The 17076-nt window shown below is 39.6% G+C and overlaps 2 protein-coding genes across 2 annotated transcripts; one reads left to right on the top strand and one right to left on the bottom strand.

Moving 5' to 3' along the window:
• Positions 1-515: 515 nt before the first annotated feature.
• LOC108346941 (UPF0481 protein At3g47200) lies at positions 516-2066 on the bottom strand. The gene has a single exon (XM_017586015.2). The coding sequence runs from the start codon at positions 2064-2066 to the stop codon at positions 516-518; it is 1551 nt and encodes a 516-aa protein (XP_017441504.1).
• An 8108-nt stretch (positions 2067-10174) lies between these two features.
• On the top strand, positions 10175-16868 carry LOC108346666 (uncharacterized). The gene is made up of 3 exons (XM_052868146.1): positions 10175-11427; positions 11538-13733; positions 13913-16868. The coding sequence occupies exons 1-3, from the start codon at positions 10175-10177 to the stop codon at positions 16866-16868; spliced, it is 6405 nt and encodes a 2134-aa protein (XP_052724106.1).
• The last annotated feature ends 208 nt before the right edge of the window (positions 16869-17076 follow it).

The following is a 17076-nucleotide window of genomic DNA, read 5'->3' on the forward strand; positions in this document are numbered from 1 at the left end:
AATTTTTCTGGATTTAATTACATTCGTAATCCTTAAATTTTCAAATATTTTGATTTTGATTTTTAAATTTAAATTGTTTAGTCTATAAAATTTAAACAAAATGATTCCGTTCCTTTCCACGTAGTCAAATAAATTTATGTGTTAAAATTTGAAGAGTTGATATTATTGATAAACATGTACCGTTGAGTAAGGTTCACAAGAGGATTTTTGGGCTTGGGGTGAACAACCTTGAAATAGCTTTCATAATACAGTTAAAGTTGAAACAGAAAGTAATTCACTGAATTAAACTTGAAAGAGAGCCTGAAGAAAGTAACCCAAATTCATATGCTATATTCAGAAGTTTAAAATCTAAGAAATTTTATAGTAATTGGAAAATGTCTTAGATTCTATGACTTCACTTCGTTACAAGCAAATGAAACGCATTCCCACCCATTTAGCAGAACATTAGATACAGTGGGTTAAAAATGACTGGGTAAAAAGGAAATGAAACAACTTTCCACCCATGCGGTAGAACATTACTTACGGCGGGGCGCTGAAAAAGCAGTCTGGAGGGCGGTGAGAATTAGCCCCGCCGCAGCAGCAAGCACTGCAATTAGTTTCCACCTCGTAGGGATATAATCTCGTCTCAGCACCCGAAACGAGTGCGTCCAATTGTAACAAAATGAAGCTAGATTCCCCCTGAAAATGTGCCACGTGATTCTACATGTTCCTGTGGCAGAAAGTGTGCTTGGGTATGAATTCAAATTCATAATCACCTTACTAATCCAAGGATCTGTGTCAGTTTCCTCCAGATCCGATTCAGAAATTCCCTCTGTCATCTTACGGAACAGATCCACCAGATCTTCGTCGCTCTTCACTCTTTTGCCCTCCTTGTCCGGCGCTACCCATATTACTTCGCTGTCCAGGAGCACTCTAACATCGTGAACGGAACAAATCAAACTCTTGAAGAACCAAGCATAACAAAGAAAGTGAAACCTTATTCCGGATTCATTCGTGACATCAGAAATAGCTCTTTCCCCGTTCTGTTTTTCCACCTTATTTTTGTTCACCTCCCAAGCAATGAAATTCCGCCATTTTGCTTCCGTGGTTTCAGTAATTCGTAGCTGCGGAATTTCTAGCTTCCCATCGCTGAATTTTACCCTCAAGTCAAACCTGTTCATGGCTGCTACACTTGAATTCCTGCGCTGTTCGTTAATCGTACCTTCAATTTTAACTCCAGCTGCTTGGAGCCTTGTAGCACAGCGATCTAGTTTCACTTTTCTGTTAGTGACCCTCTTATCTTCTCCAACTATAGGGATCGTCAAATCCTCCTTCACTCTATCCTTCTCCTTTTCCTTAACTATGGAAGCGTGAACAAGTTCAAGGAAATGAAAAACCTTTAACTCGTGGGAGGTGGAACCCAGGGTACCGTAATTGTAGCCCAAGATAGAAAGCGCATGCTCTTGTATCAATCTCTTACCATCTTTGCCTGTAAAAACTTTGGGAAAAAGTATATGGGACAACGCGTAGAGAACAATAAGGGGGATTTGGTTTTCAAGGATGGTTAAATCGGATAACACCTTTTCCCATAGTATAACACTGGCTCCAGGACTAGGATTGGATAGGTTACTCTGTATTCGGTTGTCTAGTTCGGTTGATGAACTAATGAGAAGCTCTAGTAGAAAGCAGCCGTCCAATCCCATAATTTTTGCGAGTTTGCTTCTGTTGAACCCAAGGTCATCAACACTGTAGCTTGCACGAACAACTTCATCTAATTTCAACAGATATCTGCCGCAATTTCTCAAAGCTTCCTGTGGATCTCTTTCGGATCGAGAAAGGAGATGCGTCAAGCAGCGCCATTTGATCTTTTCCATGTGTTGAAGCTCCATTATTTTTCCCTGGTGAAGGGGTCCTATGGAGACCACATGCGGCATGTAAGCTTCCATTTTCGATTTTCGAAGTTGGTTTGAAACAAGGTAAAGGCTACATGTTTCCACGTCTTCGTTATCCACACAACCCAGCATCGTTGACATAGAGTCAGCCCATTCATCCAAAATTGTATTCTTGTGACCGGCTTCTCTATCCATGATCGACCCTAATTCTCTATCTTGATCGATGCTTAGAGGAGGGATGTAGACCAAGTAGATAAGTCCTTAAATCGAGTCATTTATATATTTCAAATATCTAGTTTTAGGAGATTAAACGCTCTTTCTTTGCTTTGAAGTGTTGACTAAAGTTAAATTTTGAAATCTGTAAGCGGTCCCACATATTTCCTTTAGAAAAATGGTACACTCCTAATAGAATGAGATGAATGCATAAAGCTTTGTAGTTCAAAATGTTATATATCTTTGACTACGAAGGACTTGAATCTTCTTACTTGAACTCATTATACTACTAGAATAATTGGTGTCTGCTGTGGTAGGTAAAATTGATCCAACCTCCACAAAAAGAACCATGAGTCAAGAGAAGATTACAATATGTCCACCGACAACAAATCCTGGATACCAAATAGGATTTGAACAGGAGAGACTACGTCCGGAAGTTAAAGTTTCCTAATCTTGGAATCAGAAGCATTAAAGGTATATGAAGAATTCCAGAAAGCAAACGAAGCACTTCAGCAAATGGTGCGAAGACAAGAAACCCATCACAAATGGGGGATTCACGACCAATTCAGACATATAAATGCTGATCAGCCCTTCTCGCAAGAGATCATGGATGAACTAGTCCACCCCATTATATGGTCCCAAAAAGACCCCCATTTTTCGGATCAGGGGACCTGGAGAACAACCTCAAGGCCTTCTGAGATTAGATGTTAATCTTGGGAGCATTACATGCCATGCCACGCAAGATGTTTTTAGTTCTTGGGAACTGCTCTACAATGTCACATTTTTCCTGCTTTTTCTCAAATGTTCATGTAACAGTTCGCAACTAATAAAGTGAAACCATCAAGAATCACTGAACTATTTGATAAAAGGATAGGATAATGAGATTACCTCAATCGTTTTATCGATATCATTGTGTGCATCAACCAGCCGACTGAAGATATATTTGTGGATGCTTTGTAAAGGACTTCAAGTGAACACTTCCAATCAATTACTCACTTGAAGCAAGACCAAGTTAATGGCTAAGATTTGAAACAGGGCGTCCCCACATATTGAGGCCGAGGAGGTCATGAGACGAAGGAGGCTTGAAAAAAAATGGCACCCTCCTCAGATAAAGATAAGGAAGTTCATCGAGAGTGGATACCACAAGTGGATAATTCAGCAACCACTCGATGCATTAATAATCGTTATGCACCTTATATCACCGTAAGGATCTATCAAAACGATATCTTAATAGATATAAACGCAGGTTATAAATCTGTTTCATAACATGTAAACAGAAAAATTAGTTCTATTCTGTTTAAATCATACATTGCTATCACGGTTGGAAGTTCCACGTTGACTAGAGATAAAACAAATTTATAATATATAAATGACTCAAACATTACATTACAAGCTGATTTTGTAAGACTGAATTAGGCTTAAAGTTCACAAACTTATCTGATTGTATGATAAATTTTGGTTTCCTAGAAAATAAAGACAAAGACAATTTTTAAAATTTCACAAACTTATCGGATTGAGTTACAAAGGAATGAAAGCCATACATATTTTTTTTACTTTGATGGACTAGAAATCGAGACTGAAAGGTGTGCAAAAATTTTTAAAATTTTTCAAAACTTTCACTATTATTTTAATTATTTTATCTCAACAGACGTCATATATCATTTTATCTGAAAGGTGTACAAACTTTTTCCAAACTTCTTTCTATTATTTTAATTATTTTATTTGATTAAGAGGATTTGATTTCAATTATACAATATCTAAAGTCTTATATATATTCTTTTATTTTGGTTCCCTAGAAACTCATACCTAAAGTGCAAAATTTTTTAAAATTTTAAGGATATTTGGCCTCACTTGTTCTCAACTATATACGTTGTTCTAAAAGTACAAGTTATAAAAGGAAAGAGAAAGAGACAAGTGCTAAACAAAGGCTACTTTTCACCTCCTGACTTGGTTTCCTATGGAGCTTGACAACTATTCACCATTTACTTCTTTGAAGACTTTATATCACATCTGTCAATACCAAATTTTGTCCGGGTAAATAAAATTGATCACAAAAAAAAAAAAAAAGTAAATAGTGAATAGTAAATTGTGAATAGTAAAAAGTGAATAGTAAAAAAAAAAATTTATTTTTGGAAAGGATAAGTGTTCCACGTAGCTTTGAGATCAGAATTCACCAATTTGCAAATAAAAAATTATTTTTGTAATAGTAAAATGAATAAAAAAATGAATAGTAAAAATGAATAGTACAAATGAATAGTAAATTTTTTTTTACTATAAATAGCCAAGGGGGGAGGCTGAAAATTTACACAAAAGAATTTAGAAAATTTTTGAGAGAAGAGAGTTGGAAGAATTTCTAATTTCAAAGGGAATATTCTGGAAGTTTTCAGAGAGCGAGGAGATTAAGTCTGTAATAGAGGTAAGGGAAGCTAACCTTGAGTATCTCCTTTTGTATTATCTTGAGCCTTGAATATGCTATATTTTGCTTTTGTCTGATCTTAAATCTTGATTATGGAGTATTTTGTTTCTGTATGATTTTGAATTTAAATGAGAGTATGCTTTTGTGTTGATATCCAAGTGTGATAGTTGTAAAACGTGATATTGATTATGTTATGTCATTTGTATGTTATTAGTTGTTTATTTTTGTATTTTGGAAGGATTAGAAGTTGTCTAACCGGCTCTGCCAGATTCAACTTCTTGTTTCCCCAAACGTTTTATTTCTTTACTTATTTATTTTATTGCAGTTTGGAAGGGTTAGAAGTTGTCTAACCGGCTCTGCCAGATTCAACTTCTTGTTTCCCCAAACGTTTTATTTCTTTACTTATTTATTTTATTGCATTTTGGAAGGATTAGAAGTTGTCTAACCGGCTCTGCCAGATTCAACTTCTTGTTTCCCCAAACGTTTTATTTCTTTACTTATTTATTTTATTGCATTTTGGAAGGATTAGAAGTTGTCTAACCGGCTCTGCCAGATTCAACTTCTTGTTTCCCCAAACGTTTTATTTCTTTACTTATTTATTTTATTGCATTTTGGAAGGATTAGAAGTTGTCTAACCGGCTCTGCCAGATTCAACTTCTTGTTTCCCCATGAATTTTTTTATATTAAGATTATTTTTATGATTGTCAAATATTGTATTCTTCTATGACCATTTATTGTAATGTTTTATTATTGTTAATTGTTTATAATTATCTGGTATGAATTTTATTATGGATGTTTATTGTGATTGTCAATACCAAATTTCGTCCGGATAAATAAAATAAAAAAAAACAACACAAAAACACCAAAATGAAAAACACTATTTATTTTACTTTTTTTGCACCCTTAAATTTTCTATTAAACACTTAATCCAATGGTCCAAAATAATCTCATTTTTTTACTTCCTCACCACCCATCTTTTCTTATCACACCCCATTCTCCACATCACCATCCACATCACTCTCCACATCATCTATCTTTTTCTTTTATTTTTTTCACATCATCTTCATATTAATTTTATATATCAACTTTTCTAATTATTCCAATACATTTTTTTATTATATCCTCTCCATCAACATTTTTTATTATCCGTTTTTTTTTTCGCCTTATTTTTCCACCCACTTTTTATATTATTTCTTTCCTTTATTTTCCACATTAACTTTTTCTATTCATTTTTTTTAATTATATTTTATTTCATCTAAATTTTCCACCAACTTATTATATTATTTTTATTCATCAACTTTCTTCATCCTTAACTCTATAAATACCTACATTCTCTTCACTTCACACACACAATTTACATAATATCCATCTCTTCTCTCTCAAAATCTCTTCATTCCATCCCAAAACTCTACTTCATTTTTCTCTCACATTTTACTATTTCTTAATCTCTCTATACATAATAAATCCCATACCACATTTCTACCATAAAGTTATCTTCTTCATCTTCCATCTATCTTTCTCACAACTTATTACAAGTAAGGTTTTATTTCATCACACAAATCTTCAACAAGGTACACATTTTCTCTTCATTCTATTTATATATGCATTTTGATCATTTTTTTTTAGTTTATAAATTCATCTTGTTTTCTATCACAATTTTTCTTTATGCTTTTCATATTTCAACTCATCTATCCTTCTTAATAACAAATATAAAACTTTAAAAACATGTAATAATATAAATATCGGTATGAGTACTCGTGCGATCTTACGCATCAGCCTAGTACTCATTACCCAAAATAAAAAATAAGGAAAAAGCCGTGTGAGTGCTTGTGCGATCGTACGCATCAGCCTAGTGCTCATTACGCAAAACAATAAAAAATAAGGAAAAAGCCGTGTGAGTGCTCGTGCGATCGTACGCATCAGCCTAGTGCTCATTACGCAAAACAATAAAAAACAAGAAAAAAGCCGTGTGAGTGCTCGTGCGATCGTACGCATCAGCCTAGTGCTCATTACGCAAAAACAAAAAAACCTAAATATTACATCAAAAAATACCAAAAATATAAAAATCTTCAAAAAAAAAAAAATAAAAACATCCACATTTTCAAACAACAAACAATTTTTCAGCCAGAACTACGTGATCCTTGATTCTCCATCAAAAGTGGAGATACGTAGGAGCAAGGCCAGTCCTTGTCAGGTTCACTTTCCCAAAAATCCAAATTTATCCATAATCATTTTCCAAACAAATTTTCTAAACAATTTTCAAACAAATTTTCAAGCAGTCTTCTAGAAGAACTACGAAACCCTGATTTCTCATTCTTAATGAGAATACGTAGGAGCAAGGTCAATCCTTGTCGGGCCTAAAAAACTAAAAATATTTTGTTTCTTTAGAATTTTATTTTTAGGGGAAAGTTAAACATTTTGAAAATCACATCACATTCGCATATTTAGTTAAAGGTACTGCCTTAGGGCAGGCGTCGTAGGGTGCTAATACCTTCCCTACACGTAACCGACTCCCAAACCAAGAATCTCAGTTTCGCAGACCATGCCTTATCATTTTATGGTTTTTCCGTAGTTTTCCAGAATAAACTATGGTGGCGACTCCAAAATCTTTTTTTTTTCAAAACCCCTGTTTTATTTTTTCGGATCGTCGTCCCGTCGCGATCCCGGTTGCGACAGATGGCGACTCCACTGGGGACACTCTGAGAGTCAGGCCATTTAATTAGGTATGCGAATTCGACGTGGTTTTTCTTTATGTTTTTTCCCTTTTTCCTTATCTATGATTGATATTTGAAATAATTGCATGTGAGTTTCTTTTACTTGTTCTTTATGTTTGAAATAATTGTTCCTTACCTATGTTTGATATGTCTACTTATTTGTGTTTATTTTTGCAATTGTTGTTTTACATTATAATCTCCACACACTTTATGCATATCATGAGTGGGGCCCTATACCCGGGTCTGAGCGCAAGAATTAGAGGGGTTGTGTAGCGGTGTCACTCTGGGATGTACTTCCTGTTTGGCTATCGTGAGAACCCCAGCTAGAGTCTGTTCTCTTCATTTGTGTCTCCACATCTAGTTGATTACTCTGACTGTTGTGGAGAGACAGTGAAAAGAGCCATAGCTCTGGTGGCCTTCATTTAAGTAATAGGGAGCTATCCTTGTGAATGCATATCTTTGGCCTTAGAACTTTAAGTTATTCAACCTTTGATAAAGCACAAAAGGGAGAATGTATGTTCTTGTAAATCTCACGCTGTTTGTTCTTCTTCGAAAATAATGATTTTTTATTCTCCTACCATGCATGCATTTTTTTTGTCACTTTATGCATCATTCATCATTCGATAATATACTGGTTTTAGGGGAAATCACTAGCGTTCACTTGATATCATACAAAGATGGAAGTTGATACAAGATCTGGTGCTACACAAAATACTGATTCTGTCATGTTAAGAAATAAATCTCGCCTGAGGACTCATGGTGGGAACTTGACAAGTCTGATAAAATTAGGCAAAAGGTTAAAGACCATAAAGAGGGAAACCTTCAAGAAAAAGTATGGAAATTTGTTGAGTCTAATGGAGGTGGAAGTACAATTGCCAGCCATCACAGCCCTTGCACAGTATTACGACTCTCCACTAAGATGCTTCACCTTTCAGGATTTTCAGCTGGCGCCAACTATAGAGGAATTTGAGTATATACTCGGATTGCCACTAGAGGGTACCACTCCGTATCAGCACCTGGAACATCACGCCTCTATCCCCACCATTGCCGCCATAATGAAAATACATCCCAAAGAACTTGAACACAGGTTGGTAACGAGGAATCAAGTGTGTGGACTGACACAAAAATATTTGGAGCAGTACCTACATCATCTAGCTGATAAAGAAGAGTGGGAGACTTTCATGGACGTATTAGCGCTTACCGTGTATGGCGTCGTTTTGTTTCCCAAAGTAGAAGGCTTTGTGGATTATACCGCAATAGATGTCTTCGTAGCAAAAAAGACAAGATCAGAGAACCCTGTAACAGCAGTCCTCGTAGATGTTTATGGGACCATGAGTTTTTGTCATGAAAGGAACGGAAAGAAAATTCTTTGTTGTTTGCCGGTGCTGTATGCGTGGATGACTGCGCGCGTGGGTAAAGGGGTAGTTGATTGTCCGTTGGAAGGTCCGTCACACCAGAGGCTTAAAGACAGAGGAGGAAATGAGTGGGCCCATTTCTTTGCTGGTTTGAATGGGGAAAAGATAAAGTGGCGTCTTCCTTGGCTCGAGCTTAAACCTTCCATCCATCATTGTGGCAGCTTTCCCAATGTACCCCTCATAGGTACCAGATATTGTGTCAACTACAACCCCGTTTTAGTCCAAAGGCAATTCGGGCATCCCATAAGAGGGGCGCCTTCACCGGACTGTCTTACTACACTATTCATCTACTATGAGGACGGGCGTTTTGCTGAAATGTTAAGGAAGGTCAGAAATGCTTGGGAAAGCGTGGTGCGGGCTGAAAGGGATTTAAGGGTTGGAGTAGTAGATAGCAAGGTCAGTTACCACACTTGGATTTTAGAAAGGGTAAATGAAGTCAAACTCCCTTTCAAGACAATCAATGATCATCTGGCCAAGGAAGGGCAACCTCAGGACGTAGAGAGTGAAGAGGTGAGGCAATTGAAAGCGGAGATGGAAGAACTAAGAGAGAGGAATGCCAGGTTAGAAATCGAACTACAAAGGATGCACAATGATTTTGTGAATATAAAGAATGATAAAGAGGATAAGTCGCGAGCCTACGAAGAAATGATTAAAAGTCGAGAAGCTGAAAGAGGATATACACTCCGATTGAAGCAGGATCTGGCGACCGCAAGCAAAGAACTAGCCGTGAGAATAAAAGAGAAGAATGCAGCTTTGGAAGAAGGGAAACAGTGGGAACACCTCTACGAAGAAGCCAAAAGAGGTAAACGAGAAGCCCTGAAAAGACTAAGAGATGCCCAAATTCAAGTAGAAGAAGTAGGGCATCAGATGAAGGAAATGGCTACGTCGTTTGAGGCAGATTTGAACCAGGAACGGTGGAAGCGGGCAAGAGCCGAAGGAGAGCATCGGGACATGTTAAAACAGATGGAGGGTTATATTAAGGAGCAAGAGGAGCGATGGAAAATGATGGAGTGCGAAGAGAGTCATCAAGCCTTGATTAAATGGATGGAAGATCGCATTGTAGAACAAGAAAGGGTTGTGGATCATTGGAAGGAAAGTTTCTCCCAACTGGCTGCCTTAGCGAACGGAGCAATTGAGAATGTTCCAAGGATGGTGTCAGACGCCGAAGCGATAACTCACTTTTATAATCCGCCTGAAGAGATAAAACTTTTTATCAGCCATTGTAAATGGTTAGTAGGCGAAATGAAAGCCTTCATCGCTCGAGCCAGGGAGTGATAATTTGTTTATGTCTTGTTCTCTTCCAACAATGTAATGCATTAGACTTCTCTATATGAAGGACCTGTGATGTTTTGTATGATATCGATTTGTATTAATTTCCATCATTAATGTCATCGTGATCTTGTGATTTCCACCTATTACTAGCGTGCATCATGTTTTCTTTTATTCTCATCTAAATTCAAAAAAAATAATAACAGAATACAAGTAAGAAAAACAACGGCCAATTTTCCGCGACATCCCTACTGGACTCGAGCCAATTCAAGGATCATGGAAAGCTGGGAAGAGTCACAAGAATCCATCAAAGCTGATGTGAGCGAGTTGAAAGACCAGGTTGGCCAAATCTTGGCTGCCCTTGAATCCCTGAAGACTACTAGGGAGTCTTCATCTGCACGAGTTGAGGGGGATGCCCACTATTATCCCCCGATGTTCAACGCTGTAAGCCAATCAGTCCCTTTCCCGATATATGGCTTACCTCCAGGTTATACTCCTCCTACAGGAGAGTACGCAGAAGTAGAGCAAACTTCAGTCTCCCTTCCCCCAACGGCTAATGTAGTACTGACCGGCACTCAAGGGCCTGTTTCAGTGACGGCTCCCATGGCGAGTATAGGGATGACTGGGGCAAACACGGTTGAAGGAACGCGAGTAATTGTACCACCCCATATGGGTACTGGAGAGGGCTCTTCAGCCAAAGTCATACCACACACTGTGTTGCAGGGGGTAGTTAGCAGTGCTGATGGGGCCAAGAGTAGATTAGAGATTCTAGAGGAGAGATTGAGGGCCATTGAAGGGGTCGAGAGCTATGGATTTGGAGATGTTGCGAGACTGAGCTTGGTTCCCGGGGTGATGATACCACACAAATTTAAAGCACCGGAGTTCGAGAAATACAAGGGTAATACCTGCCCGAAAAGCCATCTGACCATGTACTGTAGAAAGATGGTTGCGTACGCTTACGATGATAAGCTACTCATCCATTTTTTTCAAGACAGTTTGGCTGGGGTAGCATTGAACTGGTACACCCACCTTGAGCCGTCCCGAATCCGTTGCTGGGCAGACCTGGCAGACGCCTTTGTAAAGCAGTATATATACAACACGCACATCGCACCGGACCGACTGCAGTTGCAAAATATGTCAAAGAGGGACAACGAAACTTTCAAGGGATATGCCCAACGGTGGAGAGAGTTAGCTGCACAAGTTGAACCACCTTTGTATGACAGGGAGGTGGTGGCAATGTTTGTGAACACTCTCCAACCGCCATTTTACGAGCACATGGTCGGGAACGTGTCTGCCAATTTCGCTGATATCATTATAATAGGCGAAAGGATAGAAATTGGGGTTAAAAGTGGGAAAATTGCATACAGTTCGCCCGCAACGGCAAATTACAAAAAACCCAATTTCAATACGGGAAAGAAGAAGGAAGGGGATGTGCATGCGGTATCGGCAATGCCTGTGTGGAGAAGTCAAGCTCCCACTCATAGCTTCCGACCATACTTGGGTCAACCTCCTTATGCAGCTAATGCGGCGTTTGCTCATCAAATTAGGCCTCAACAGCAACAAGGATCTTATCAACCGCAACCTATCCCAAGCAACGCTTGGAGGACTGCGTCAAGCGTGAATCCAAATCCGAATGCAGGTCAAGGCACTTACCCGAGGAAAACCCAGGAAAGAAACTTTGTTCACTTCACCCCATTCCTATGACTTACACTGAGTTATTACCTCACCTCGTCAAAAAGGGCCTGGTTGCTATATGTCCGATGATGCCTATGCAGCCTCCATACCCTAGGGGTTATGATGCCGAAGCCAAGTGTAGTTATCATGGGGAAGGCGTGGGTCACTCAACTGAGAGGTGTATGTCCTTCAAACATAAAGTGCAAGCTCTAATCGACGCGGGGTGGCTGAAATTTCAAGAAGATAAACCTAGTATTGATGCTAATCCATTATCCGGGCATGGTAGTGCCTCAACAAATGCCATTGAGGTTAAGAAGCATGAACTTATAAGGGATGCAAGTAAGATTCGGAGTTCCAGAAGGTTTATTTTCAAGGAATTATTGAAGTTGGGCTTTTTAAACTGGGATTATGATTTAGGAAGAGCATGTGGACTCCATCCATGCGCGGAACACTCTATCGATGAATGTGTTGAATTTGAAGAGTTGCTGCAAGATCTGCTTGATAGGAATTTGATACAAGTGTGTTACGAGAACAAGGATGAGGAGGTGTTTGCACAAACTAGTATGGAGTCTGATGTAACTCTGCCAGAGCCGTTGGTAATCCGTTTCACTCGAACCACCCCTGCACCAGTAATTCAAGGAAGATCGTCCGTTGTCATCCATACACCAGTTCCTTTTCCTTACAAGAGCGGGAAAGTTGTCCCGTGGAGGTATGGAACACATATAATCGACGAAGGACAGTGCATTGAAAGTCAATTCTCCAGTCAGGATCCAGCTATTGAGAATATATCAGGCATCGGCGGAATAACAAGGAGTGGTCGAATCTTCACGCCACCAAACTTGATGGGAAAAGGAACTAGCAATAATGAAACACCAGTGGCAGCAAATGCTAAGGAGCACTTAAAGGGGAAAGAGGTGCAGATAGAGGAGACCCCTGACAAGGAAGACAAGAAAGAAATCTCTGAGGAAGAGGCTTGCGAGTTTTTGAAATTCATACAACAAAGTGAGTACAAAGTGGTGGAACAATTGAATCGTACGCCAGCTCGAATCTCCTTATTAGAATTGCTCATGCACTCAACCTCCCATAGAAAACTGTTGATGAAGATACTGAGCGATGCCCATGTAGAACAAGGTATTTCCCTAAAAAGTTTCGAGGGCATTGTCAGCAACATCACTGCTAATAATTACCTCACCTTTACTGATGAGGAAATACCTGAGGAGGGGAGAGGGCATAACAAGGCTCTCCATGTCTCCGTAAAATGTTTTGACTACGGCATAGCACGTGTGTTGATAGACAACGGCTCCTCCCTAAATGTCATGCCCAAAATGACATTAGAGAGGCTACCTTGTGACGGAATGCAGATGAAGCCAAGTTCTATGATTGTGAGAGCATTTGACGGTAGCAAGAGGGAAGTCATGGGAGAAATAGAGTTGCCGGTCCAAATTGGCCCATGTGTTTTTCAAATAACCTTCCAGGTCATGGATATCCTCCCAGCTTATAGTTGTCTATTGGGTCGCCCATGGATCCATTCTGCAGGAGTTGTGCCTTCCACACTGCACCAAAAACTGAAATATATCATGGGAGATAAGCTGGTAATAGTTTCTGGAGAGGAGGATCTCCTTGTGAGTGGGCCATCCTCCACCCGTTACATAGAGGCAGCCGAGGAAGCTCTCGAGACAGCTTTTCAATCATTAGAGATCGTGGGAAACACCTATGTCGAACCATTTCTTGTGAATCCACATTTATCAGGCACCTCTATCATGATGGCAAAGGTCATGCTGAAAGAAGGTTATAAGTACGGGAACGGGTTAGGGAAGTATGGACAAGGACGTACATTCCCATTGGAGGTGATTGAGAACAAAAACAGATATGGCCTGGGGTACAAGCCCAGTAAGGGGGATAAGAAGAGGTTGATTGAGGAAAGGAAGGAGCGCAGTTTGGCTCGGATGGAGAAACGGGAACCAAGGACGAGGACGATCCACATTTGTAGTATCAAAGAGAGTTTTCGCAGTGCTGGATGGGTGAACACTAGCCATATAGCGGTTGTGGAAGAGGAAGCTAGATCTGAAAGCTCAAACTTCATGTGGGTTTGCTCCCCAGATGCACAACTCAACAATTGGAAGACTTTGGATTTACCCATGATGTTTAATTCAAATGAAATGTAATATGTTAATTAACCCTATTGCTTTACCCGGAGCTTTGGGATTCATGACTTACGGGTTGATGCTTTTATTTTGCTTTCAGTGTGATAATTGAATCGTGTTTGTTCTCATTTCTATCATCATTTAGCCTTTTTCACTGTTTTTCCTATTTATTTATTCGCAAACTTAAATAATGCAGATATGACAATGAATGTTTTGAAAATAATAATGTTGATATCCCTAAGTGGGAGCACCCTGTCAATAATACGGAAGATGATTGTGAAGATGATCCGGAACCCTCTCCAGAGCTATTGAGATTAGTGGAACAAGAGTCTAAAGAGATAAAACCCCATCAGGAAGAGATTGAAATTCTCAACTTGGGTGAGGAAGACGAGATAAAAGAAGTAAAGATCGGCACTACCATGAAAGAGGAAGTGAGAGAAAGGTTGCGAGTCCTATTGAAGGAATTTAAGGACGTTTTCGCTTGGTCGTACAACGATATGCCCGGTTTGGATACCGATATTGTGCAGCATAAACTCCCTCTTAAACCAGAATGCCTCCCGGTCAAACAGAAACTAAGAAGAATGAAACCGGAGATGTCCTTGAAAATCAAGGAAGAGGTAGAGAAACAATTTGATGCAGGATTTTTGGCTGTGGCAAAATACCCGCAATGGGTGGCGAACGTAGTACCAGTACCCAAGAAAGATGGTAAAGTTCGGATGTGCGTTGATTACCGTGATTTGAATCGTGCAAGTCCAAAAGACAATTTCCCACTACCGCACATCGACACTCTAGTTGATAATACAGCCAAGTTTTCACTATTTTCGTTCATGGATGGTTTCTCGGGATATAATCAGATCAAGATGGCACCTGAAGACATGGAAAAGACTACCTTTATCACATTATGGGGAACATTTTGTTATAAGGTGATGTCTTTTGGGCTCAAGAATGCTGGGGCAACATATCAAAGGGCGATGGTGACACTTTTTCATGATATGATGCACAAAGAGATCGAAGTGTATGTGGATGACATGATTGCTAAGTCTGAATCAGAAGAAAAGCATATTCTCAACTTAAGGAAATTATTTGAAAGACTGAGAAAGTTTAAACTCAGGTTAAACCCCGCTAAATGCACGTTCGGAGTAAAATCTGGAAAATTGCTAGGTTTTATTGTTAGCCAAAGGGGGATAGAAGTGGATCCTGACAAGGTACGAGCAATAGTAGAGATGCCTGCCCCTAGGACAGAAAAAGAGGTTCGAGGCTTTCTAGGTAGATTAAACTACATCGCTAGATTCATCTCGCAATTAACCGCCACCTGTGAACCGATATTCAAGTTATTGCGTAAGAATCAGGCTTTGGTTTGGAATGAAGATTGTCAGGCCGCTTTTGAAAAGATTAAACAATATCTACAGGACCCTCCGGTGTTGCGTCCACCTGAGCCAGGAAGACCGCTCCTTTTGTATTTGACTGTGTTGGATGAGTCAATGGGTTGTGTATTAGGTCAGCACGAAGAAGATGGGAAAATAGAGCATGCTATATATTATTTGAGCAAGAAGTTCACAGACTGCGAAAAGCGATATTCGTCGTTAGAGCGAACTTGTTGCGCATTGGCATGGGCTGCTCATCGTTTAAGGCAGTATATGTTAAGTCACTCTACCTGGTTGATATCTAAGATGGATCCCATCAAGTATATTTTTGAAAAGCCCGCTCTTACTGGAAGAATAGCTCGGTGGCAGGTGCTATTGTCAGAATATGACATCGTATACGTCACTCAAAAATCTGTCAAGGGCAGTGCATTAGCAGAATACCTGGCTCATCAACCCATCAGTGATTATCAGCCAATGCAACCCGAATTTCTCGATGAAGATATCATGGCTCTATTCGAAGAAAACGGAAAAATTCGAGGCGAAGAAACGTGGATATTATTATTTGACGGAGCCTCGAATGTGATGGGGCATGGCATAGGGGCAGTTCTTATCTCTCCAGAGCGGCAGTACACGCCAATGACAGCGAGGTTGTGTTTTAATTGCACAAATAACATTGCAGAATATGAGGCTTGCGCTATGGGTATTCGAGCGGCAATAGAGTCCAAAGTGAAAATTCTGGACGTATATGGGGATTCAGCTTTAGTCATCCACCAATTAAAGGGAGAATGGGAAACTAGGGATGCAAAATTAATCCCTTACCAAGCATACATCAAGGGATTAATGATGTATTTTGACGTCATCACATTTAACCACCTACCGCGGGAAGATAACCAATTAGCAGACGCGTTGGCTACTTTGTCATCCATGTTTGAAGTTGACCAAGATGCAGAGTTACCAATGATTGAAATGAACAGCCATGCGGAGCCAGCATATTGTCACCTTATCGAGGAAGAGGTAGATGGTAAACCCTGGTATTTTGATATCAAGCACTTTCTCAAGACCCGAAAATATCCCGAGAAGGCATCTGAAAATGATAAAAGGTCGTTAAGGAGGTTGGCTGGCAGCTTTATCTTGAATGAGGATATTTTATACAAGAGAAATCATGACATGGTTCTCCTCAGATGTGTGGATGCAAAGGAAGCCGAGCTGATATTGAAAGAAGTGCACGAAGGTACATTTGGCACCCACATGAATGGGCACTCAATGGCCAGGAAGATCTTGAGAGCTGGTTACTTCTGGTTGACCATGGAAAATGATTGTTGTACACACGTGAGAAAGTGCGAGAAATGTCAGATGTTTGAAGACAATATCAATGTACCGCCCACGACCTTGAACGTATTATCTGCACCATGGCCATTTTCGATGTGGGGGATAGATGTTATTGGGGCTATAGAGCCAAAAGCTTCAAATGGACACCGCTTCATACTAGTCGCAATTGATTATTTCACCAAGTGGGTCGAAGCCGTTTCTTATGCCAATGTGACTAGAAAGGTGGTGACCAAATTCATAAAAAGGGAGTTGATCTGTAGATACGGGCTACCTAACAAGATTATCACTGATAATGCCACCAACCTGAACAACCGGATGATGACGGAGTTATGTGAGGAGTTCAAAATTCATCATCTTAATTCTTCTCCTTACCGTCCAAAAAAGAATGGGGCAGTAGAGGCTGCTAATAAGAATATCAAGAAGATTGTACAAAAGATGGTGGTCACCTATAAAGATTGACATGAAATGCTTCCTTTTGCTTTACATGGATATCGTACATCAATACGAACATCAACTGGGGCAACACCTTTCTCGCTTGTGTATGGGATGGAAGCAGTACTTCCATTTGAGGTGGAAATCCCATCTTTACGAGTTTTAATGGAAACACAATTAGAGGAAGCTGAGTGGGTTCAAACTCGGTTTGACCAGCTCAATCTCATCGAAGAAA

The sequence above is a fragment of the Vigna angularis genome, chromosome 9 (assembly GCF_016808095.1).
Source record: "Vigna angularis cultivar LongXiaoDou No.4 chromosome 9, ASM1680809v1, whole genome shotgun sequence".
In the NCBI taxonomy this organism is placed as follows: domain Eukaryota; kingdom Viridiplantae; phylum Streptophyta; class Magnoliopsida; order Fabales; family Fabaceae; genus Vigna; species Vigna angularis.

Bases quoted from the DNA above. Each gene is read 5' to 3' on its own strand.
- LOC108346941 (XM_017586015.2), bottom strand. From the start codon at position 2,066: ATGGATAGAGAAGCCGGTCACAAGAATACAATTTTGGATGAATGGGCT.
- LOC108346666 (XM_052868146.1), top strand. From the start codon at position 10,175: ATGGAAAGCTGGGAAGAGTCACAAGAATCCATCAAAGCTGATGTGAGC. The intron at 11,428-11,537 runs GTTTGCTCATCA...ATCCGAATGCAG, and splicing joins CCTTATGCAGCTAATGCGGC to GTCAAGGCACTTACCCGAGG. The intron at 13,734-13,912 runs GTAATATGTTAA...TAAATAATGCAG, and splicing joins ATGTTTAATTCAAATGAAAT to ATATGACAATGAATGTTTTG.